This window comes from Rhinolophus ferrumequinum, chromosome X, assembly GCF_004115265.2.
Source record: "Rhinolophus ferrumequinum isolate MPI-CBG mRhiFer1 chromosome X, mRhiFer1_v1.p, whole genome shotgun sequence".
Lineage (NCBI taxonomy): Eukaryota > Metazoa > Chordata > Mammalia > Chiroptera > Rhinolophidae > Rhinolophus > Rhinolophus ferrumequinum.
In genome coordinates, this window is record NC_046284.1 from 95276693 (window position 1) to 95302541 (window position 25849).

Sequence of the window (25849 nt, forward strand, 5' to 3'; positions counted from 1 at the left end):
GTTAGTGCCACAAATCACAGTTACAACCCAAGGTGAGGGCTTTGAAGTTTGGCCTTCAATCCTTATAGGAAAGAGATTATGTCACAGGATCTAACTGATCTGCCGTCACTTTGTTCCATTTTCTGTCAGCCTCTAGTTCTGGGTCATGTGCCCTTGTATGTATTTCTGATACAGGAGAGTTAGCATGTCCCTAGGTAGACAGGGAGGTCCCGGGTGGAATAAAGAAAAGACAGCCATATCCTGAAACTCCAGGTTTTGAAATCACTCCTTCACTCCAGGACATAATGTAACAAGGCCTTGAGATTAATCATAAAATTCATTTTGGCCTGACAAAGGGTGCAGATCTGATAGATAAGAGTAGGTTACTTTGCTAATTCCTTTAGGATGGGCAAGCAGAACAAACCTGGCAGACGAATTTCATTAGAAGGAGCCAGTTCCCTTCTTCAAATAAGTTCCCTTCTCCAAACAGCTCCCCTTCCCCAAGCAGGCAAGGGAAGGTATAAAAGTAAGAGCTTTTGCCTCAGTCATGGGGCACCCCCCATTCGAGACCCCCTCCCGCTCAGGAGCTGCAACCTCTTCTCCTGCCTCTAATAAACTATCCTCCTTTATAACTTTTTGCCTCTCCCTGGTCCATGTTTCCATTCTTCGGCTTCACGAGACATGATCCCGGCCCGCACTCAGAAACTGCCGGCAGATCCAACATCACCTACATCATTTCCACAGCTTTAATTTGGTTAAAAAAAATCCACACCCACAAAAAAAACAAACACAGGTCCTTGGGACTCAGCTGTCCCCTGTCAAGATCCAGAAGCTAATGTTTGCTGTGGCTTCCCTCACTTTTCCCTGCTTGAATTGTATATCGTTTTTTCCCTTTTAGTCCCTTTTCTCCAGTGTCCTCAAGGATCTCATTCACTGCTGTGGCTTCAGCTTTCACCTCCATGCAAGCATTTCAAATCTTCTTGTCAACACTTCTTGTCATCTTTCCTTCTGAATTTCAAATTATCTTAGCATTAGGCATCTCCACATTGTTGTTTCACCTGCATTGCAATCTTAACATGTTCAAAATTCAACTCATCTTCTCCATATACTGGCTCCTCACCTGTATCAGTCCAAGTTCAACCAGAGAAGCAGAATCAGTAGGGGATGTACGTACACCACATAAAGCCAGTATGGATTTGTTACAGCGAATTGCTCTTACGCAATTGTGGAAACTTACTAAGCAGTTTCTGTGTGGCTGTTTTCTCTGAGTCTCTGATGGAGCTTGAAGTTCACAGGTCAGGCAATAGGGAAGGAAAGATGTAAAGTGGAGGGAGGAGATTAAGGGCAAGCTGGAACCAACAAGCATGAGCTGGAGTCCCCTGAGGAAGAACTGGAACTCATACCGTGTTTCCACAAAAATAAGACCTAGCCAGACTGTCAGCTCTAATGCGTCTTTTGGAGCAAAAAATTAACATGAGACCCGGTATATATTATGTTGTGTTATGTTACGTTATATTATATTATATTATATTATATTATATTATATTATACCCAGTCTTACATTATATTAAAATAAGACCGGGTCTTATATTAATTTTGCTCCAAAAGACGCATTAGAGCTGACGGTCCAGCTAGGTCTTGTTTTAGGGGAAACACGGTATTAGCTCTTGCTGCCGGTGACCTTGGTGATGAGGATATGCAGCCAAAGTGGGGCTCTTTGTCACAGAGCTAAACACACCCACCTGGCCTAGGTGTCTAAGAAACTGAAGGAGGATCTGAAGGGAGGGTAGAGCATTTGCAGGCCCAGCTGCTGCTTCATACCATCGAGGTAAGTCAGCAAATCAGCACCATGTGTGAGCTACAAAATGGCCACTGCTTTCCTCCCAGCCTCCAAATCCCCCAAGAATCTCCCTGTGGCCGATCTTAACTGGAAGCAAACAAGAGAATGAATTCTGGGAAATATAGCTCAGCCTAGCCAAGCTGACACATTACAAAGCCGTTAAACTCCACCCCTAGTCAACTTGGCATCCAGACACATCTCCTTAAAGTATACTTCATCTCTGAATAAAGATAATACCGATGTGCTACTTTGCCCAGCAAGATACAATGATCCCTCAGGCAAGTCAAAAAAATGCTAACCCTTTCCCCAGAAGAAAATGCGAAGTTCCTTTTTGGCCTTGGGTGATGTTCATTCTTTTTCAAGCTGATTCACACACGTCTTTAATATCTTATAACTTAAATACTGAGATATAAAGTTAAGTATTATTAATACATCTGTGTTAGATGATAAAGTGATGAGAAAGGACGGAAAACAAAAATATCTGCTGTGTATAAACACATTTGTATTAAAATGAGGAAGAGATGTATCTACTACAGTCTTTGGCTCTGTAATGGTGACATAGTCATAGCTGATATTTATGATACCTTCTTACCATAGTCTACCATTATATATTCTTTTTGCTGTCAGCAAGCACCTCATTGTTCTTTGCTTGGTGGAGTGACACAAATTTTCATTCTTGAAGGCTCTGTGATATTAGCAGTCCCATCTGAATTGGGTTGTTGAAGTTTTCTATTGACTTTAATTCTAGGACATGGGAATGTTAAGAGGCAGCCTTAAGGATTTTCTGCTTTCCAGCTCGTCTCCTTCCTGTCCCCATTGAGTGGTAATAGTGGCACTATTTCTCTCTGATAGTCAGAATTAATCACCCTAGCTGGACAGTAACCCCCTTCTCTGCCTGTTCATTTAGAGTTACGAGGCACCCAGAGTGTCCAGGCAGCAGTCTCAGCTTCCATGTCAGTGGAATCATTGTTGGGTCCCTGGTGAAAGCATTCTTCCCTTTGGAAGGAAGACCTCTAGACCAGTGGCACCTATGCATGGCAGGGATGGGAAGTAACATCTTTCTAATAGATGACTTGAGGTTATAGTGAACAGTGCTACTTCCATTTTCACCGCTGTACTCGTAGAGCTATGAATACTGGCTATGGGAGAAATAGCACCGTATATTGGATGCTGACTGAAAAGCACATACAGCATCCAGGAGGACCTTACCCAGCCCCGCAAGGTGTTGCCACTTAGCTGGTGCCATAGACTGTGTCTTCAAAAGGCCACTCGACTTCTATTAACCTGCTTCAGGATGATGGGGAACTTGGTAAGAACAGGGAATTCCATGATCGTGCGCCCATTGCCTTACTTCATTTGTTGTGAAGTGAGTTCTTTAATTAGAAACAATGCTGTATGGAACACCATGATGGTGGATAAGGTATTCTGTAAGGCCATGGATGGTAACTTTGGCAGAAGCATGTGGACAGAGAAGGAAAACCCATAGCCAGTGTGTCTATGCAAGTAACCAACCAGGTAGACTGTTCAAAGTCCTGCCTCCTGGGAGGATTTCCCCTCAGGGCTCCCCTTCAGGGCTGTCATTGGGTAGGGTTGTAGTGCTACCACTCTCCACTTTCAGGTAGTGCCTGCATGCCATGCAGAACTATCTGTAAACCAGGTCTCAGTTTTTTCTTCCTCAGTCAACTGGTCACAGAGAACGCGCCATCAGGCCAGAGATCTGGGCTGGAAGAGAGAAAGCAATGTAGCAGAAATAGGGGCCATGGGCATTTGGGCCACTTCCTCGTGCAACTTAATTGTGCCTTCAGGGCCTGCTCAAGCCTGATTATGTGTGTATCCCTTCCATTTGATGATGGAGTGCTGCTATGCACACCCAACTTTATGGCTTGGTCAGTTGGACAACACTCAGTTCGTGACCGGCAGCTCAGTTTACATGGAAACGTGGTGGTCCATCGTTGAGTGTTTGGTCTCTATTAAGGCCCAGTGGCAAGCCAAATGTTGTTTCTAAAGAGGAGAGTAGTTGTCCACAAATGATGGCAGGGATTTGCTACAAAATTCTAGGGATCAGGTTTTTCCTCACCTCTAGGGGCTTGCCAAAGACTTCAAAATGCATCTCAATCTGCCACTGACACTTTGAAGACCAGCACATCGCCTGGATCACAGGGTCCAAGTGGCAGAGCAGCTTGACAGAAGCCTAGACATATTGCAGTCTTCTCCTGTTGTGAGCCCCACTCAAAATTAGCCTTTCTTATGTCACATCCATACAATGCCTAACCAAAGAGGAAGATAAGAGGGATTCTTTCGACCAGCCTCAGTTTTAAGCATCTCTGAGGAAGCCTCTGATTGGCCTGTCTCGGACCCATGCTTACCCCTCTAATTACAGTGGCTTGGTGACAAAGTTCTACTATTGACCCAGCCCGATTCACGTAACCACACCTATGACCAAGATTTGGAGTGTCTGTGGTTGGCAGGCCCCCTCCAAAACCACAGGAGCAGTTCCCCAAATGTGTCTCTGGGAATTCATCATCAAGACGAGTAAGGAAAATGCCCTTCTCGAGGTGCTAAGGCCCTGGTGAAGTCTTTCCCCTTGTAGAGTAGTTCTTTTTAATGGAGAAGTCTCTGAGCATATTTCAGAGTGATTACTCTTCCTTTCTTCCTGCCACAGCAGAAGGGTCTTTACACTGGACCTTTATCATGAAAACTTGGCAGGGTTCTTGGAGGTAAAGCCTACAGCCGGGGATGGGTGCTGCTATGACATAGCCCCCAGAAGTTTCTCACTCTCCTATTAGCCTACATTCAGCTTCCAGCAATTTTCTAAGTTGCCATTTAAGTATTCCTACCAGTGTAAGCTCCTGAATGTCTTCTGCTTTAGGTAAGCAGATCTTGGCTGCGACTTCCTGGATATGCCTATCTTTCCAGGTAGCGATGGGTGACTATTTGCCCTGAAAACTCAGCTCTTTGTTGGATCAGAGAAAAGTGATTTTTCTGTTTGCCCAGCTTTTTCTTGTTGTCAGGATAAGAACGATAACTTCCAAGCATGTGGCAATTGAAACCACAAGTGGTTAATTTTTGCATTCTTATACTGGCATACCTTATTTTCTTGCACTTCATTTTATTGTGCTTCACAGATGTTGCATTTTCTACAAATTAAAGGCAAGACTCTCCATGAGCAAATGGTATGACTCACTTTATTGCAATGGTCAGGAACGAAACCCGCAATATCTCTGAGGTATGCCTGCATTTCTCAATTATCTGTATGATCACCTATTCCTACTTTATAAAAGCATTTTTCTTGACTCTTTTACTGAATACACCAAATTGATATTTCCTAAAATTGCTTTTCCTTTTTTGTAGCTTATTATTTTCGTAAAAGAGATGTTTTCCTTTGAATATTTAGAGTAAAAATAGTCCCTGTCCCTTATGATACAGAATGTTTTCATCCCCTAGAGCTTGGGTTGTTTCATTCTGAATATTCATTCTAGAAAGAGAAGAAATCTCTTTAAGCCATGGGATTGTAAACATATACTATTATTGGACTGTCCTTAGCTTTTTTGATCTTGACTTTGAGCATTTCTACCTTAACCCTCACAAATCTAGATTTTATTTTTTTTTTTTTAAGGAGGGCGCAGCTCACAGTGGCCCATGTGGGGATTGAACTGGCAACCTTGGTGTTATCAGCACCACGCTCTAACCAACTGAGCTAACCAGCCACTTCCAGATCCAGATTTTTAAGAGATACCAATGAGCAAAAGTACCAGCCTAACTCATTCTACCCTTCTGGCATTCATTCAACATGATTCCAATAGACTGTGGTCAAATCTCCTTGTCATTCTTGTCTTGAGTTCTTGGAAACCTGGAAAGTCTAGTATAATCGGTAGTTTGTATAGGTGTAGTATGTCAAAGACTAAATCTGTGATAATGGTGCTACTCAAAGTGTGGTCCCTGCACCTGTGCTGCTCTCTGACTTTTTTCCATTTTATTTTTTCTAGTGAGTAATGTTTATTAATTTTACAAAAGCACTGACCAATGATGGATTGGAAATTTTAAAATAATAGTCCTTTACCAGAGATAGTTTGAGAAGCAGTGCCCTAGGCTGCATAATTCGAGTGTCTCCTTGATTTGGAAAATGCCAACCCATTTCCCAAGGGACAGTGAGCCACCAGCTTTCCCCTTACACTTCAGGCCCTTACTCTGAAAGGATATCGAAAGAGAAAACTTGGTTTGAAATGGTGGGAGAATGAGGAGGTGTGGGACGATTAGGGGCACAGGGAGGGAAGGGCCTTGTCTGATGCTCTCAGAAAATCTCTCCTGCAGTAGGGAGGGGTTGCCAGGTAATCCTTCATTACCATCTCTGATTTGACAAGCTCAAGGAAGTCAATAGGGGTGAATCCTGGGAATCCTGTTCCTTCTTTCTCCACTGTGGGTCTGTCGTGCAGGGTGTCAGGAGGGAGACCCTGCTCGCTGCGCCATGTGTTATGCGGGGCAGCCTGCGGGGTCTCTGGTCCCACTCCCCACATAAGAACACAGGTGAGGCCACAAAGGAACACCCACGGAGCCATAGATAGGGGAGTCATACCACTATATTCTCACTGGCGGCTGGGTTGGAGACACAGGAAGCAGGAGCCACACTGTTCGCAACCCTCACTGCTCCCCTTGCAGGCTCAGCCACCATCTTCTTGCTAGCCCCCATTTTCTGCTAGCATAGCCACGGCAGTTATATTAGTGGCCAATGGCTCACTGGTTACAGCTGACGGCCAACTAGCCACAGCTGATGGCCATCCAATCACAGTTGATGGCCATTTACTACCTGGGCCAGTACCTTTCTATTTGAGGCCGAGAGCCTGGAAACTGCTTTCTGGGGCTCTGTCCCCACAGGGTCATTTTGCCCTGACTCAGGGGACAGGACCATAGTGTTGAATCCAACCTCCTCCACATGGCACAGAGCAGAAAGACACCTCCACTCCCACTGCTGGACTTTGATGTCTGTGTTCCCTCCTCCTCATCTCTGGCATTTTACCCAGAACCCAGGAATGCCTCAGAGGACAGAACAGGCACTGTCAGCACGGTCCTGAGGTGCCTGGGAAGTCTTTCTTAGCTTGTAGGCAACTAGGCTGCACTCTCACAGGTACTACTGTAAAACCATGTGTCCCCTACTCTGTATCTGTGGGGTTGGTTTTGGAGACCTAACGTAGGACATATGTACCCTTATTGACTATTCAGTGTCAGTACTGCACTCCTGCCTACGGAGAAGTTTGGAACCGATTTCTTCCCTGCCTATTTTTGTGTCTCATGCTAACAATGTCTTTTTTTCAATTCATTAATAGTTATGTCAAACAGAACAGGAATGAGATCATAGCTCTGTGGCATTCCCTTCCTTTTTCCATCAACTCATTACCCCATCTTCTGGGTTCGATTGGTTCACAGATTATGAATCTACTTAACCTTCCTGTCTACCAAGATGTTGTGGGATGAACTGATGACTTCTCTCCATCACCTTCCCTCTGCCCTCATCCTTTCTATGAGAGAAAGGCCTGGAAAAATAACAATTATTAATAATAATAATAATTAGTAATAAATCTGATGAGACTTTGCTCTAAGGGAGCGAAGAGAGCAACACAACACCGAGAGTGGTATTTCCTGTATTCAGCCAGACTCAGGGGCTATGGGAGAGCCAGGTGTTCCTTCTCAGCCTAGTAACAGAATGTACACTGGTTTTTGTGAGGCGAGCTTGCTTCAGACGTGATAAAGGAAAGAAAGGCCACTGGACAACCTGGACCTGGAATGTGGGCTGCCTGTTAACCATTGCTCGTGGGCCTAGAACAGTGGTTCTCAGTTGGCAAATTTTCCCCTAGAGGACATTTGACAAGATCTGGAGACATTTTTTGATTGTCACAACTTGGAAAATAAGGGGTTGCTATTGACATCTGTTGAATGGAGGCCAGAGATACTGCTACCCATCCTTCAGTGCATGGGGCAGCTACCCTCCCCAACAAAGCAGTATTGAGCCCCAAATGTTAATAGTACCTACGCTGAGAAAACCCTGGCCTAGAATTTATCCCATTCTAAAAGCTGCACTGCTGAGCGTGGGAAAACAAAAAACAGCATCTGGTCAAACTGCAGGCCACATCCCTGAAGATTCTAGTTTCGTTGGTCTGGAGTCCAGCCTGGATATGTTATTTTCATGAAGCCTCCCTGCCCCACTCCCCTTGTGTGTGAATAGGATTGAGAACCACTCCCTGGAGTGTCTGGTCTGATGGAGACCAAGGATGAAGCATTCTCTTGAGGGGTATTGAAGGGTCATTGGCTCCTTGAAGAGGTAGCAGCCATGGAGACACCCACAGGAGATGGAGAAAAGCTCCAGAAGCACTGGAGAGGATAAGATGGAAGTTCAAGTTAGGAGCTTTTGTGAAAGTGGGAAACAGGCACGCCCTCTAGATAAAAGAATTTGAAAACATTCTGATGGATGTCCCCGGGGCCCTTAGTATAGCTAGGGCCAGACGGCTGGGGCAAGGAGACAGGAGCTCCTCCACAACGGATGTGGCCCCCGCCAAGGCACAGGGCTCCATAAACCCAGAGGCGGCTGGATTTACGCTCCCACTTGCCTCTTCCTCCAGGCACCTTTGTGCAGTGCCCAAAATGCACAACCTAATTTTTGTGGTTGCTTGCTCGCAGGTCGTGAAAAGAAATTCACGAGTCAGGTAGAAATACAGAAGGAAGACTTATTAAAGTAAGAGAAGGGTTGACTGGGCAGAGTCTGCTGGAAACTACTGCATCAGGTCTTTGTCTCAAATTTTACATTTTCTAACCAGGATGTAAATTGCTTCAGCCTGTAAAGGGATTTTCTATTGAGTTCGGCTTTAGTCCGATGGGGTGGGGGAAGGGGCAGTTAAGCAGGTTATCACAACCTTTGCATATGTTATGTAGATTTAAGTTGGAGCCTGGAGTGGATCCCATACAGATGCAAAACCTCTCCCAAGTCACAGGGACAGCGAAGTAAACGGAACCATTGAGACTGGTCTGCATAGTAAATGTACAGCAAACAGAGCCATCAAGCCCTGGCGGAAAGGAGGCAAAATAAAGAAAGATTTCAAAAAGTCCCAAACTAAATTACTCGTTAAATCGAATTATACTGTTACCAAAGTCAGGTTCGGTGCCGCTTGCCGCCCGAAGAGCCCAAAAACTATACAGTGACAAGGGTTGATGAGGAGAAAAGCGTCCTTTATTCTAGATGCCCGTAGCTAGGGAAGATGGCAGACTCATGTCTAAAAAACCACCTTCCCCGAGCCAAAAATGATTAAGAGGTTTTCTAGGTGGGTAAATGGGAAAGAACAAAGGAAAGCAGACCTCAGGGCTAACAGTTGAGACGTTGTTTCCTGGGGTCTTCTGAGGCCTCAGGTCTGCCTCAATATTATCTAAAATCTTATTGTCCGTAGCTGGAAAGTCATCGGTGAAAAACTGCTAGGGAGTTGTGATGGGGGTCCCGACATCCAGGCACCTGAGGATTAAAGAAGCTGCTCTTCTCAGGTTAGGATGTTTGTTAATTAATGAGGTATGGGTAGCCTTGAAAAAGGGAACACACAGGGTTCTTCAGTTTTTCAGTGGGAGGAGAAACAAAGAGAAAACAGATGAATATCAGGTTGGATCAAACTGCAAACTATAGCTAAGTTTAATTACATTATTGATCTAGCGAGTTCCACCCTTAGAATACCAGAGATCCAAATCTCAAAATAGAAGATTTAGTGCCACCATTACAATCCCCGTCTCATCATTAATGCAGCAGCCCTGGTTGGAATTTGCCTTAGCTAAGATCTTCTTTGCAACAGGAAAGGGGTGAGGTAGGAAAGGGGCGAGGTTCTGCCTTAAGGGTTTACAAAAGCACCCATTTGAGAAAGCCTCGAAGAAACCAGATCCATCGTGCAGACACCCTAGAAACCCTATCCTGATGCCACAAAACAGGGTGGAGGCTCCAGGCTAGTCATGGTGTCCTTGGGGTGGGTGAGAACAACCCAGGAAATGGGGAAATCTGGTTGCAGGAGTCAACAGCTGGATTCTCACTCCAGCTGTGGATGAGACAAAGGACTTCACCCATCAGCTGACCCTGGAAAGATTCTCAAGCCCCATTCCCAACCACAGGTGCAGCAGGCACCCGCCCAGTCTAGCACTTGCTTCATTCCTTTACAAAAGAGAAACACAAATGCTGTAGTGTGGACATTGGCGCTGGCAGAACCAGACACTTAAGTTCAAATCCCTGCTCTGCCCGTTAAGCATTTCTTTTTGGATAAAATGGGTATAATGATAGGGAACTTGGGGCATGATTGTGAGGGTTCTGGACGAAAAGGGGGCCACGTAGTAAACCTGACAAGCTCAGGGAAGGCCTGCTTGGTGGGCCTCACAAACTCAAGAGACCAAAAGTAAACACATAGGATGGTCTGAACAGAAAAATTCCTAACTAAAAGTGGGTCAGGGCAGGTAGTCATGTCCTAAGCCTGTAGCTTCCTTGACAAAGGTCAGTGTTTACCTTAAGTGAGCCTGTCTACTGTCTTTTTGCAGAGTAATCTCCTTTTCCCAACCCCTCAAGGCACAACCGCCAGCACGGGAGCCAGAGGCCACAGAACCCCTCATTGTTACCTTGTTCCCCCAATACCATCTCTGTGTGCTGTAAATGTTAATTATTAACTATCCTGTACCCACCAGTGTAAAAGTTTGTGTTTCTCTATTTTGCCTTTTTATCCAATTCTAGAGATGTCCCCCTTTGCTTTCTCCCGCCCCCTTAATCTACCACCAATGGATTTCATATCACCCTCCTTATATTTCCTTTTATTCTAATGTATAACATAAACTGCAAAACTGCCATTCTCTGGAGCATTTTCTCAATCCGTTGAGATTTTGTTTCCCTGCAATTATTGTCAGTTTGGCTCAAATAAACTCATACAAATTCTCTCCAGTTTTGGATGTTTCTTACTTTGTTGATAAGGTCAAACCAGCGAAGGTGGCCATCGTAACCGTCTTCAGTGGGCCACTCAGGACCCGCTTCGTTGCCTCATCTCTGTCTGTGTGACTCATGCAGCTTTCTGCCCAGATGACATTGTGCTGGGGGCCAGGGATCTGGAAGGCAGTTGGGCCACTAGTGTGTGTATTCTTTCGGGTGAGACGGTGCTTCATTGGAAAAGAGAAAAGATACTTTAGGGTAATCTGGCTTGCTAGGGCACGCCCCTGGCGCGCTCTAGCTCTGGGGGCTCAGCCCCCTTTCCTGAAGAAGCGCAAGCATAAAAGGAAGGGGTGGATGGGAGCCCTGAGTCGCTGCCAGAGTTGGGGGAGGCGGAGGAAGGAGGGGAGGCCCCAGTCGGGAGGGAGGGAGAGAGGCGAGAGGAGGAGTTTTCCAGCTCAGCCCTGGCAGCAAACTGCGCAGCCCCCTTGGTCTGGTGCGTCTCCTCCCGCCCCGGGAAGCGCGCTGCACCGTGGGGCCGAGAGGAGCGCCCGCGCACCATGGGGAGCCCCGCACTGTGGCTGGCACTGCTGCTGCCCCCCGTACTGCTGCTGCTGCTGCGGGTCCCGCCGAGCCGTGGCTTCCCAGGTAAGGCTGGAGGCGGGACAGCCTCCCCACCCGGTCACCGGGGACCCCTCCGTTCGCGACAGAGGGAGGTGCGGGGGCGCCCTTTGTTTGCGTCGAACTCGTCTTTCGCCGTCCCGGGGAGGTGGGTGACGCAGAGCGGGGCTCGCGTCTGGGCACCCGGAGGGGAGAGCCTACTTTCAATTCCTAGTGAGGCGCCGAGCACCTTCGTGGCGCGGGGAGCCCGAATACCTTTTGCGTCTGGGGTTCCAGGGGTCCAAGCAAACCCACGTTGGCGCAGGAGGCTACTCGGAGAAATTTGGTCGCGGGCTAGTTTCTCACCACCCGAAGTTTTGCTTCTCACACAGTTGGCTGCTCAGGGCCAGGGCCCAAGGGCACAGCAGCTGGTCCTGGAAGGAGCCCTTACCCCCTCCCTCTCTTGGTCCCAGGCCACCCCCTGAGCCTGCAGGGCACAGTGGAGTGACTCTTGCGGACAGTACAAGCAGGGCCTCTCCCGCTTCCCCCAACCCCCCCTGCTGGGGATTCTGAGAAAGTCTGTACCTCCGGGACAGAGGTGCCAGCTGAGAGTGGTGACATGTGGCATGCGCTCGGTTAGCCCCAGGGAAAGAGGGCTACACGCGCGGCTCTGCTTAGGAGCGGCTCTGCAGCGCTAGAGGGTGTGGCTTCTCCTTGGGGGCGTGGTCTTTAGCATCTAAGGGGACTCTGGTGTTTATTAGGGCTCTCTCACTGTTGGCAAAACCTTCTTTGGAGATGACCTTTAAAAAGCTGCAGCTAAGTCGCTCATCGGGGAGCCTTAGGTTAGCAAAGAGCTTCAGGGGAGCAGGGCAACATGAATGCACCTCTGTCTCCCCAGAGTGGAGAAGAAATCCATTAGCGCATATTAACTTAGTGTTAATGGGAAAGTGGTTGACGTGGACTATAGGGCGTGCAAATATTTGGCTTTGCGTTCAACACCTTGTGCAGTTTAAATCTGGGGTCTGAGATACCTACTGAGTTCTGGATGAAGGCGAAGGGTGGGGGGACGAGGGGAGGGTTCCCAGATAGTGTTCTTGAGAGATCTAAGGATGAATGGCTGTTGGAGATTCTCTGCACATCCCCAAATAAAGGAGTCAAACAAATGTGTAAAGCGCTAAAGAGGAACATTTGTGTTTTGAGCTGACTCTTGCACGTTTAAGCTGTTTGGTAGGAACTGATTCAGGGTAAAGTGGAAAGGAGACTTTATCTTCAGTGTCAGGCAAGTGCCATTCCCATGGCGTGTTAATGGCCCCCCCCCCCGACTCTTTAGCAGGAGTCAGGTTAAAATGAACCTGGAGGGAAAGGGGAAGTCAGTACTGGACAAGGAGCCACTCTGGGGGAGCAGTGGGAGAAGTTGAGAAGTTAGAGTCACCGTACTCTGAATGGGGAGGCATCTCTGAGCTGCCTGTACATCAATCTGGTGGAGCCTTTTTCAGCCAAGGAGCCTGTTTTCTTTTTCCATCTGACCTCCATACTCCCCTTACCCTGCCCTCCATTCTTTCTTTCTCTTAGCTTCTACCCTTGTATACTGTAGCTTGCTGCCAGTGCCCAGCCACCCACAGAATCATGGGTTTTCCAGCTTGGGCACTCAGCACTTTCCATCTTTAGGGACCTGCCCCTGGCTGGCCTGGCTCACCCACCAGCCTGCAAGCTGCCCCCAACTGGAGGCCACCGCTCTCCTCCTTGCCACCCCTCCTCTCATTCCTAACCTACCCTTTGAATCTGCTCTGACCACAAATGAGCAGACAGAAGCTGATTGGAGCGGCTTTCAAAGCACTCTTCTTGAGCCCTCTGTTGGCAGGTCTCCTTGGGGTCTCTCAAGAAATGTACTCTGCAGGGGCTATTGAATTCAAAGGTGGGATTTCACTCCAAGCTAGAAGTTTTGGAAGGCTGGGGAGGGGAGATGCTCAGGGCCAGTGGGTCCCAAGGCAAATCATGTCAACTGAGTTCACCCTAAGTGCTGGGTGACGGATTTTAAAGATCATTTCAGAGGCTCCCTCCTAGCAAGTGGACATGATGTCTCTAGTAAGAGAGAAGGTAAGAAGAGGCCTGGAGCCAGGAACCTCTGAAAGAGGGAGATGGGGATCCAGGGCCCCATCATCCCCCTCGTTATATAACTGGCTGAGATTTAACAGCAAATCTGTCAGAGTAAATCCTTCCTATTCCCACTTCTAGAAGGTCTCTGGAGTTCTTCCTTCTTCGAACTTGATGCGGCTTTTCGGGCCCTCTGACTTATTCTTTGCAGCCTAGCAAAGACGATGTCTGAAAAACCCCACATGAAATGTGTGGAAAGTTCACAGCCAAGTTATCTGCATTTGACTGTGTTTGTATGCCTATAAGGGGTAGGGGTTTGGATTCTGTTCTCAAATGAACTCTTGAAACCTTATTTACATCTCAGATTTTGAAGGGTCCCTGCATCTCCTTCAGCAAGGCTGAAGATGGAGAATGGGTGCTGTGGCCACCGAGAAAGGCTCTGTGAACCTTACACCTGGAGAAAACTGGTTAAAGGAGCATGGCTTGGCCAGTCAGGAAAGTCGAGTGAGGTCTGCTAAAAGCCAAACCAGACCACATCAGCCAAAGCAAAGCAGTCTTTTGAAATGCCACATTTGGAGATAAGTATTAGGAACTGAACACCTGGCTCAGTATATACAATTAAAGTCTCAGGCTTTAAAACATGTAATCAGTTGACAAAATTACTCTGCATTAAAAAGGAGAATGCTGGGGAGAGCAGGACATTTTCATCTGGCATTTTCTTAACTGATAACACTTTCAGTATAGTATATTGCTGTTACTGCTTCTCATTTCACAGACTTGTGAGCTCTGAGAGACACCAGAAACCATTGTTAAAGCTCTGCCCTCAAACCTTCCCACCTCTTCAGTCCTCACACCACAATTAAAATATAGCCCCTCTATTTTTTTTTTTTTGCCCCTCTATTTTTGATTTTTACTATAACATTCACAGCTTTTAGTTTCTGTCACTCTAATTCATTCTGCTTTCTCTGGCCAGATACTGGTCTTTTAAGTACAATTTTACTTTAGTGCCATTTTTATCGCTTTACTCTCCTACTCAAAGATGTAGAGCAGCAGCTTCCTGTCCTCTCTGAAAGTTAAGGGCTGGCCGGTGGCTCAGGCGGTTAGAGCTCCATGCTCCTAACTCCGAAGGCTGCCGGTTCGATTCCCACATGGGCCAGTGGGCTCTCAACCACAAGGTTGCGGGTTCAACTCCTCTAACCTTGAATCCCACAAGGGATGGTGGGCTCCACCCCCTGAACTAAGATTGAACACAGCACCTTGAGCTGAGCTGCCGCTGAGCTCCCAGATGGCTCATTTGGTTGGGGAGCTCGTCCTGTCAACCACAAGGCTGCTGGTTCAACTCCCACAAGGGATGGTGGGCTGTGCCCTCTGCAACTAGCAACAGCAACTGGACCTGGAGCTGAGCTGCGTCCTCCACAACTAAGATTGAAAGGACAACAACTTGACTTGGAAAAAAGTCCTGGAAATACAAACTGTTCCCCAATAAAGTCCTGTTCCCCTTCCCCAATAAAAATCTTTAAAAAAAAAAAAGTTAACTATTAGGTTAGTGCAAAAGTAATTGCAGTTTAAAAGGTTAAAAAAAAATTGCAGAAACCACAATGACTTTTGCACCAACCTAACAGAAAGTTCTCAGCTGTTTTCAGGGTACTATACATTTGGCTTCCAGCCTAATTTTCCAGTCCTTCTTTCCTAGTTTCCTAAAATCTGGCCAAAATAGACTATCTGTTTTTACAGTGCTTGAGTGACATTTTTCTCTCATTTTGGTGATTACTGTTCCTGCACCTGAACTGCTTCCCCCCAGCCACCAGTCTGTCCCAATTCTGCCCATCATCCAGAAACACCCCCACTTTGATGAATCTTTGCCTACATCCCTCAAATGGGAAGCTTCTGCCTTCCTATAAGCACTGTGTCTCCTCTCTCTTTTGGTATTTATCTTACATGCCCTGCATTGCAAAAATGTATGCACTCCTTTATACAGGCCAGACCTCGGAGCTATTACAGGTTCGGTTCCAGACCACTGTAATAAAGTGAGGAACACAATAAAGCGAGTCAGAATCTTTTTGCTGGTGGAGGGCCTTGCCTGCAATTTGTAAAACACACAACATCTGTGAAGTACAATAAAGCAAATCACAATAAAACCAAGGTATGCCTGTACTTCTAGATTCTGAGCTCTTGAAGGCAGGGCGCTGCTATGTTTTACCCTTCTTTGTATTTCCCACGGTGCCTAGTTGAGCACCTTCAGTTGGGTGGATATTTGTACTTTTGGAGTTACTAGTGCTGTGTAATTTGGGTGATGGACCATTGGACAGAAAAGGAGCTGAGAGGAACATGTGCGCAGGTCAACAGGGCTTTGTGCCACCATGAATCTACCTACACAGGGACTATGGCTTGCTGGCTATAGAGGTTGCTTTTAAATCCATGAACACACTCTGTTGAAGTAATAACCTTCTCTGTTGGGGGCTGTAAGACGAGAGACTGACTGCAGCCACAGGCTGGAGTTTGCATTTATTATTTTTGTTGGCCGCTTTGCTATGCCCCCTTCCAAAGTGGTTGAATGGTTTCCTTAGTAAACTCAAATGTGTGTGCTACATCAATTCCCCTTTCAGAGAACACAACTAAAATGGGTAATTGAAAGTGAAGATTGAGTTTAAACAGAAGAAGGTTTACTTTTGCCAGGCTATAGCAGAGTATGAAATTGTAGCAGCCAAGTTCTGATTAATACTCAGGTTAAAGATTCATTTCCAAAAAAGCAGTGTGAATAAATTAACCTCTCCCAAGTTCTAGTTCATAGGGAGTTTCTCAAGCCAGCCCCTTGGTTCTTGATTGTGTGATTACTTGTCTGTCAGCTTTTATGGGCCATTGTTTCAGGGGTTTTAAGCCTGAATCTTTCTCTTGGGTATTTGAAGTTAGTTATGAGACAGAATCAGTTTCTGCCTTCTCTAATGAAACCTGGGCTCTATCCAGAGACTGACTTTTCAAAGTGGACACTGAATAATGGAGTGCTTAGGATACCCGGATGAAGAAGGGAGGGCAGTCGTCCTTTTGTCAATAGCTTTCTGTCTTATGGGGAAATAGACACTGAGTTATCTGAGGTGGTAAATGTTATAACATAGGTGGGCCGTTAGGCCTGGGAGCACAGAGAGGAGCCATGCAGGGACACTGGGCGTTGGAGAATGATGCTGATAGATGCTGATTCCAAGGCACTACAGGCCAGGAAAGGTTAAAGTAGGGCGTCTGTAGGCTTCCCTAAGAACATTTTGAATTGGAAACAAAAATCCGTGTGGGTATTCTTTTTCTGGGGAGGAGGCTCTATCCCGATTCAAAACTCACTGCTCACTAGATCATCTTCATGAACTCTATGTGAGAATGTGTACTTAATGGTCACAAAAATCAACATACAAAGTAAGAGGAAATTGTCAGAGTAGGCAAACTTTGATTGAACCAATGAGGAGGTAGCCTCTTGAATTATAACCAGCGGTACAATTTCCTGTTCTCATTTAAAAAGCCACAGTAAACAAAGCAGACATAATCATAGACTGGAATTGCCTTCAGGCCCGGGCTAGCAACTGGTTGTACCCCTCACTTAGCACAGTGTGTGGGACCTGACGGAGGATCAATATTTGTGGATTGATTGATTGAAGTAAGTGTGACAGGGAATCAACACATGCTATTTCAAATATCCCTGCAGGATTTATTCAGAATTTCCAAGAGGATAATTTCCAAAGAAAAAGTAATGTGAGACAGCAAAATGTCAGAGGCAATTTGCAGTACCCTGAACAAAAGATCCATCTGGACAGGCAACAAGTCAGCACACAGTTAATTGCTGAGGCTCTTGGATTTCCAGTCATGCTAGGACACTATCCTAGGTAGGAGACTTAGAGACTCCAGGCAGTTCCAGGGGCAGGATTTTTCAGATAAAGATTTAAGGCTAAAGCTTGTGCAAGAGAAAAGTCACTGGTAGCATTGCTAAGCTCCCAAGTTTTCCAGATGATAATTGATTGCACCTGGATCTTATGGCTGCATAGCGCACTTTGGCCTCAGAAACTTCTGGATTGCTCATTCCCGGGCTGAATGATTCACTCACCCATAATCCTTAGCTCATACTGGATGCCTCTTTATGTATTGTTCTCCAGGGAGACGATAAATGGGTTTGGATATAATGACTTGGATTATTGCAGAGGTTTGGGGTTGTAAATTGAGTATATTGGGTTTAAAACTATTTTTATGAGTAATAGTCAGACAGATCCAAACAGAATTTGGGGACAGACTTTCTGCCTTAGCTTTGAAACATTGCCACACTATTTCTTCCCTGCTTTCACAGTGACCTGCAGTGTGATGGCTCATGTACGTCAGTGACTTGTTTCCCCTGCTGTCATTGACTGTTTGCAGTGTCTGTCCAGTTGTGCCTAGTGAGCATCTATGTCTTCAATGCCAATTGTACCCCAGGACCCTTGGACAGAGGACTCAGCCCTGCCACTTACTGTGTGGGTGGCTGAGCTGAATGACCCTGCCAGTTCCAGGATCCAAGACTGTGCAGAAACACTGGTTAAATTAAGGCCACAGGGTGAGAATTGAGCCAAGAGTTGGCAGGCCCATTGTAGAGTGGTGAGGAAGTGGTGGCGTGGCCCACCTTCTGAGACTGCCCCCAGAATGGCTATCCATGTAGGAACTCGGACTTGTTGCCACTGACTCAGCATTTGTCAGACAAAGGCTCTAATTCCTTTAAATATCCAGTGCTGAAATTCTGTTTCCATTTAGATTATTTTTTTGTTTCCATTTAGATTTTAACTTAGCTTTCCAAGGGGTAAAATATTGTTTCACCATTAGCTACTCATGGATCTGATGCCCCCAGCCATGTTAGCCAGCTACTTGTTCATTTCTTGTTCATTTCGTGGTCGTGGCCTCATGGCCTAGCTGGGACTTGGCTCCTGGGAGGCTCTTGGTGGATCTGTGGAATGAAATATGCTGGGGAGCACTCCTCTAGCTAGTCCTGACCAGCTAGGTGGATGTCTCAGGCTCTATCTAATTTCCCACAGGAGTCTCTCACCCACATCCAGGCTCCCCTGCATGGGCCACTTAATTCACAGAAGTGTTGGGACTTCAGGCTGGGAGGAGCACCCGAGATGTAATACCCTGCATCGAAATGATGACCCTCTGAGGCTCAGCCAGTAAAAGGGATTTGTCTGGGGTCACACAGGGAGTTAGAATAAGAGCTGTGTTTAGAACTCAGTCTGGTGACTCCAGAATTCCCTTTACTCTACCACAGGCATGTATTGAACTCAACTTTTGAGTGGCCACTACATATTAGGTGCCGAGCTGGGCACCAGGGATAGGCAGGCAAGAATCAGTCCGACTGCCTGCACTCACTGGGCCCCTGTCCAGGCTGTATTTCAGCATAGTGGTTCATATCAACACTTGGCTGCAATCTCAGGGGCTTGACCTGGGGATGCTTGGATGTTTCTCAAGGGTTCTGAGAAGTTGCTTTCCCATGACCAGTTCTTGCCCCCTTTTGTTGAGGTCCCAAATGCCCCCTCTCTAGGCCACTTGCTTTGAGCTTCCCAACTGATACGTAGTGACATTTTTAACAGCTTTATAAAGATAGAATTCACATACCATACAGCACCCATTTAAACCAATTCATTGGTTGTTAGTATCTTCACGGAGATGTGTATTCATCACCACAATTTTAAAGCATTTTCATTAACCCCAAAAGAAACCCTACATCCCTTACCCATCACTCCTTAGCCCACACCCAGCAGGAGGCAGCCACTAACCTATTGCTGTCTCTATAGATGTGCTTATCCCTAACATTGCATATAAATGGGATCATACGATATTTGGCCTTATCTGTCTGACTGCTTTCACTTAGCATAGTGTTTCCAAGATTCATTCATGTTGTAGCAGGTATCAATACTTACTTGATTCCTTTTTATGGTCGAATTATATTCCATTGTACGGATCGACCACATTTTAACTACTCATTCATGATTTGATGGACAGTTGAGTTGTTTTCACTTTGGGATTATTGTGAGTAATGCTGCAATGAATATTCATGTAGAAGTTTCTGTATAGACACATACGTTTTCATTTCTCATGGGTCTCTACCTAGGAGTGGAATTGCTGGGTCATATGGTGAACTCTATGTTTAAACATTTGAGGAACTGCCAGGCTGTTTTCCAAAGTGACTGCACTGTTTTTCATTCCTACCAGCAGTGTATGAGGGTTCCAATTTCTCTACATCCTCACCAACTCTTGATATTATCTGTCTTTGATTAAGTGATGTAATTTTATCAGCTCATTAACAGCTTCCACTCAAGGGTTGAGTGACAAAGCAGAGTCTGTTCTGCTAACTGGCAGGATACTAACAAGAGTCACCTAAGGATGCCTGCCACCCTCTCATGTCTGGCTGCAGGCCACCTTTGGGGGAATTAGAAAAAGATGCCCTGTCTGGGTACATGTAATTGTGTGGGCACAGGACTTGGTCAGGACATAGACTTTGGGTCATTAGGAAAAGGACAGAGGCAGGCCCAGGATGCCACACTTGGAGAGTGGAGGTAGGATGATTTGAGACCCTACTTGCTCTTTTGGTGTGTATGATGGTGGGTGCTGTGCTGTAGGGAACTCCCTGAACAATCATGTGTGCAGCAGTTCTGGATGTCAGTAGCCCCAGGTGGGACAGAGCTATGGACCACATATTCTTTTACAGCGTGTGACTATTTAAAAGGAGAGCAAAACAAAAGACTACTTGCACGCCAGCAGCTTCCTTGCATGCTTGAATCCTTGGATTACCTGGGAGCAAGTTAGATATGCAGAAGCTCAGGTCCCTCTTAATAAGATCTACCGAATCAGGATGTGCATTTTTAACAGATCCCTCCGCTGATTCTTACACATAGTGAAATTCCAGAAGTACTAGTCTGATAAATGAGTTCCCCCCTTTGTAATGACAGGGTAGCTTGCCTGTTTATAACTGCCACACAATAGCTCCCTTCCCCTCTTCTCTCCTGTTGTTGGCTTTGCCTTCCTCACTGCACCCTCTAGACTTCTTTCCTGTCTCCTGCATCCTCTAGACTTCCTTTCCTGCCTCCCACATTCCAGAGATAAGCCTTTAGGTTCCCACTCCCTCCTCTAAGACACACACACACACACACACACACACACACACACACACACACACACACACACACACACACACACACACACACACACACCCATCCCCAGGGAGCCCCTGACTTGATCTGTTAAGTCCTCAGCAGTGCAGTTCCTGCCTGGCCTATCCTCTCACAGCAGCCAAGAACATCTTCAGTGATTGGTAACAGGGTCCTTGCATGGATTTGCCCTGCAGCTAAGCTTTATCTCAGAAAAAAGTTCAGCTCTTAAGAAAGCCACACTAGTGTGATCAGGGCTGCTCCTGCTTCTCTAACAAGATCTAGAACAGACCGATCCTTAAAGACACAGGGACTACACATCCTTGTACCAGAAACCACTGCCACTGGTGCTAGGGCAGCACCTTGGAGGATGGGTGAGATAGACATCAGTGGGGTGGTCAGAGAGCACACCCAGCCGTTCACGTTAAACCCCACCCCCACCCAAGCCCCATGAATGGGGCAAGTCAGGAAGACTGAACTGTTAACAGCACTAAAGGGTGCCTCCCACCTTTTCAGGGGGGGAGGAGTGTCAGTGAGTAAGTGGTTCCCAGCCCAGCAATGGTATTTGCACAGGCTGAATTAGGATAACCTGGGGAGTCTGATGAAATGAGGATTCCCGGACCCCACCTCTGTGTATTCTGCTTTGGTAGGTCTGGGATGGGGATCCATCATCGAGGGCAGGAGTCTGCAGCAGTTCAGACAGGTCACATATGGCTCACTGCCTGGTTTTGTGTAACCAGTGAGCTAAGAAGGATTTTTCAATTTTCAAATGGTTTAAAAATGAAAAGGAGAATAACATTTCATGATGTAAGAAAATCATATGAAATTCAAGTGTCAGTGTCATTGGCAGAGCCAAGCTCATTTGTTTGGGTATTGTCTGTGGCTACTTGGTGATACAATAGCAGAGTTGAGTAGCTGTGACAGAGATTGTATGGTCTGCAAAGCTGAAAGTATTTACTACCTGGCCCTTTATAGAAAAGGTTTGTCAACCCCTAAACTAGGGCCTTGCTACTCAAAGTATAGATGGAGAACCAGTCTCACCTGGGAGCTTCATGGAACTGTAGAATCTTGAACTTCACCTCAGACCTATGAAATCAGAGCCAACCATTTAACAAGATCCCCAGGTGTTTGGGGCTGCTTCTCCCTCACCATGAGGCTCAACCCAGGACTCATCTGGGCCTTAGCCAGGAGTCTTTCAAGATGCTGCGGCCAGGGTGCTATAACTAGCATTGTACATCATACTGTTAGTTTACTGGACAGATAAGTAGGTGTCTTGTACTCTGTTTGAGGCGTGGTGTACCTCTGGATGCTTCAGACCCTTTAGCAACTAGGTCCCTGTTTTATTCTTGCCAATCCTTGGCCAAGGCCTGGTGGTCTAATTCAAAGCTGGAGGTGGACGGACTGGCCTGTGTTACCTGCTGACAGACTTGCTTGATGCAGCCTGATTTCTGGGTCGCAGGCTGGGGTCTCCAGGTCTGCTGCCCTGCCGGGATCTGGCTAGGAGGGGTGGCCCTCAGCCTTCCACTGTCCCATAGCCCTGATCGCTGCTGAGGGCTTCACTTGGACACATCTTTTGCCAGTTGCTGTTCCTTCACGAGCCTATAATCTTGCTGCTGGTCAGGACCATCCTAGTAGAACATTTCCAAAAGTGGCTTCCTTGAAGCATTGCTTCCCAGTGAAGTTCATAGATATTCCGTGGGCAGCATAATGTATTGTAGATAAGTTGAGAAGTGCTAGGTTAAGTAGGTTGCTTGATTGCAGGACTGCTCAGGGTCATTGATATGCTACTGTACCTTGTTATCCTCTGGGAGAGGACAGGGAGTAATAGTGGCGACCATAGACTCTCAAAAGTGTGGTTCTCAGACTAGCAGCAGCAGCAGCACCTGGGAATTTAGGAGATATGTAAATTCTCAGGCCCCACCCTAGAGCTACTGAATCTGGGTATGAGGGAAGGTGGGCCCAGCAATCTGTATTTTAACAAACCCTCCAGGTGATTCTGGTGCATGCTCAAATTTGAGAACCACTGGTGTGGACATTTCTCAATTTTCTCAGAGCATCTCATTAGATTAGTGTTTCCCATTTGTTGTTGTTAAAGGAAACTGTGTTTTTGGTTTCAGGACAAGACATTTGGGAAGATGACATTGAATTTCCTGAAGCATTTACTGGTGGCAGTGACCACTGCAGGCTCAAGGGGGAAAAAAAGCAACCTTTTGGTAGCATCATCTCTCCCACGTCTGTCCTGCTAAGTGGTTGTGGGCAGAATTGCTTAGAAGCTTTTTCCTCCAGTTGAAAGCCACCAACTTTTGGCCTGTTGCCAACATCTGTTCTTTAAAATGTGTTTTTGTGTATTAACATGTGAAGAAAAGCGGAAACAGCCTTTGGGATGCATTTCTTTCCCCCTCTGTACATCCATCGCCTCCCTTCAGAAAACTCTTCTTTCCTCCTCCACAAAATTTCCTCATCCAAATCCCTAACCCATCTTTCCAGGCCAGTCAAGTCGAAATGGCTTTTGTTGGTGCCCTCGCCATGGGAAAGTCTCTGAGGCTGTGGCCTGTCCCCAGGCAGCGCCTCCCAGCATGGGACAGCTGTGTATTTCTTTTCAGAGCTCAGCTCGCTCCCTCTCATCCCAGAGCTTCCTTCGTCACCTTTCCCTATCAGGGCCCGCGGTGTCACAGCCATGGGTCTGCATGTGAACAGTTTTCATTCTTTGCTATCAGAGAGTTTGTAAATGCTGTGTTGTCACTAGTCCTAGTGACATTGAGGCCTGCGGGTGAGGTGAGAGGAGCCACTAAGTTTCCACGCCCAGTTTCCTTTCCTTTATTTAAATGGAGGTGAGACCTCCAGACCCCAAGAGCTGATGTGGATGGGTGGGCTCTTGAATTGTTTTTGCCTTCTGAACAGAATTGTAAAGAAGCAGAATCATCTCATTGGCCAGAAAACAGGCAATTTGGTGGCCCCCAAATGTGAATCTGGTGCCAAGAGCAAGCTCTTCTCCAGCTCAGCATCTTCCTCGCATGCTCTGTATCTCTGATGCCACGTGGCTTCACCCAGTGCCTCGATCTGGAACCTTCTGCTGAAGGCCTTGCTGCAGCCTCCCTCCTTCCTTGGATTTTTTTTTTTATTAGTTTCAGGTATATGAAACAATGTAATAGTTAAGACATTAGGGAGACCACTTCATGGATGGTGTAAATCCTTTCTTGGATTTTGACTGTTTCTCGCTTGACCTCTGTGGATGACAGTTAAACCCTTAGAGGAGCTCTCTGTTTTTACTTTGAAGGCAAGACCTATTTTCACCTTTGTGTTGAATGCAAACAGTCAGACTCCAGGGTTGTGGGCTTACCCCTTGGTGAGAACAGCAGTTGGCATTTGTTGAGGACCCCTGTTTTGGGATGACCTCCTCAGATTTAGGTGCCTATCTGTTTCCCTTCTCTCTTCCAGCTTTAGGGCGGGGACATACTTAGGCCCTGCATAATATTGAACAATAATAGAAAGAGATTGGATTGGGAAAAAACATTATTTTTCCCTTGGATGAGAGTAATGCCTTCATTTATAAAGTCATCCTTTTAACTTTCTATTTGTTAGCTGTGTTTAATATGTCACAATTAAAATTTCACAAGTCACATACTGTCTTCATTGTCTTTGCTAGTTAAAGGCAAAATCCCTGGGGATTGTGGGTGCCGTGCCATCAGCTGTGCCTGAAGTTCCCTTTGGGGTCTTGTGCAGAAGAGTTTGAATGAGGAAAGAACATTCTCTCAGCGGAAGCAACTGTAGAAGCAAGGCTGTCTGAGAGCTCATGTCTGGCAGAGATTATCCTTTCGCCAGCCCCCCACTTTACCAACATTTTTTTTTCTGGATGAAATGGCCAATTAAGAATAGCTTTAATGGGGAAAGAACTTATGTAAGGGTGGTGTTGGGGTGCAAGCGAGGGAGGAACAGTCCCCAGCAAGATGGAGCCCCAGTGGCCCACAGCAGTTGCCCAGTAAGCGGTACACTTATTGCCTTTCCTGTTCTCTGCCTCTCTTCCCCAGCCCATCATCACACTTCCTGGGGTCCCCCCCCAGATCACTACAGGTGCCTTGTCTTACGATCTCCATTTGGGGGAATTCACACAAACAATGGCTAACCTGGAACTCGACCCAGGATTTTGGTTTCCGATTCAGAGTTCTTTCTACTGCTGAACCGATTCCTGGTGTACAACGAAACTTTAGTTAGTGACCTGTAAGGCCGATTTCTATGATGGAAGCTTCAGGAGTGTTTCAGTTATCTATTGCTGTGTAAGAAACCATGCTAAAACGTAGTGGCTTAAAACGGCAGACACTATTTGTTCATGATTCTGCAATTTGGGCAGGGCTCAGTGGGGATGGCTTGTCTCGCTCAACGTGGTGTTGGCGGGAGGCAGCTCATATGGGGCTGAAGGATCCAAGATGGCTCCATTAACATGTCTGGCATTTCATCTGGGATGACTGGGATAACTGGGATGGCTGGGCTTCTCTCTAAGTGTTTGCAATCTCCCGTTCTCTTGGTCTTTTCTGTCTCTCCGTGTTGTCCTTTTCTCCAGCAGAGTAAATGGACTTTTTTTACATGTGCATGGTTTCCCATGGGATGAAAACCAGTTGTCAAGATGCTTAAGGCCTAGGCACCTAAGTGTCACAGCTTCACTTCTGTCACACTCTATTCATTAAAGCAAATCGCAAAGCAGGCTAGATTTGGGGTGATGGTAGTAGTGGATAGACTCCACCTCTTAAGATGGGGAGAGTGGTATGCGTGTGCAGGGTGGGAGTGATTATTGGTGGCCAACATCACATGCAGTCCACTACAGGGCTGGTTTGGGAGAGCATATTGGAAATGGGAGTTTGATTTCTGAGGATGTTTGCTGTGTGCATTCTAATTAAACCCCAGGTTGATTATCCAAGTGTATTAGGCTGTTTATCTACAGAATGTGGCTGGCCCAGATTCATCGCAAGTCCATAGAACTGAGTAAATCTGTAGTCCTGGGAATATCCAAGGTTCATTTCCTACTGCTTACTGGTACTAGCACCACCTCAATTCTTTACTCATCCACACTTTTTTCTCTTATTTTCATCAAAGTCGAAGATTTTATTAAAGAAGAGGTAACTCAAAATAGGTCATAGACCTAAATATAAAACCTATAACTATAAAACTTCTTGATGATAATATGGGAGAAAATCTCTGTGAGCTTGAGTTAGATAAGGCTTTCTTAGATATGACACCAAAAGCATGATCTATAAAAGGTAAAAAAAAAATTTG

At 46.3% G+C, this 25849-nt stretch overlaps 1 protein-coding gene across 2 annotated transcripts in view; it reads left to right on the forward strand.

Moving 5' to 3' along the window:
• The first annotated feature begins 11193 nt into the window (after nucleotides 1-11193).
• The window catches only part of SRPX (sushi repeat containing protein X-linked), an 89626-nt gene continuing 74970 nt past the window's right edge, over nucleotides 11194-25849 (forward strand). For both annotated transcript variants that reach the window (XM_033108994.1, XM_033109003.1), the window contains exon 1: nucleotides 11194-11390. In XM_033108994.1, coding sequence (XP_032964885.1) covers nucleotides 11303-11390 — 88 coding nt within the window. In that variant the 5' untranslated portion in view covers nucleotides 11194-11302. The remainder of the gene's footprint in view (nucleotides 11391-25849) is intronic.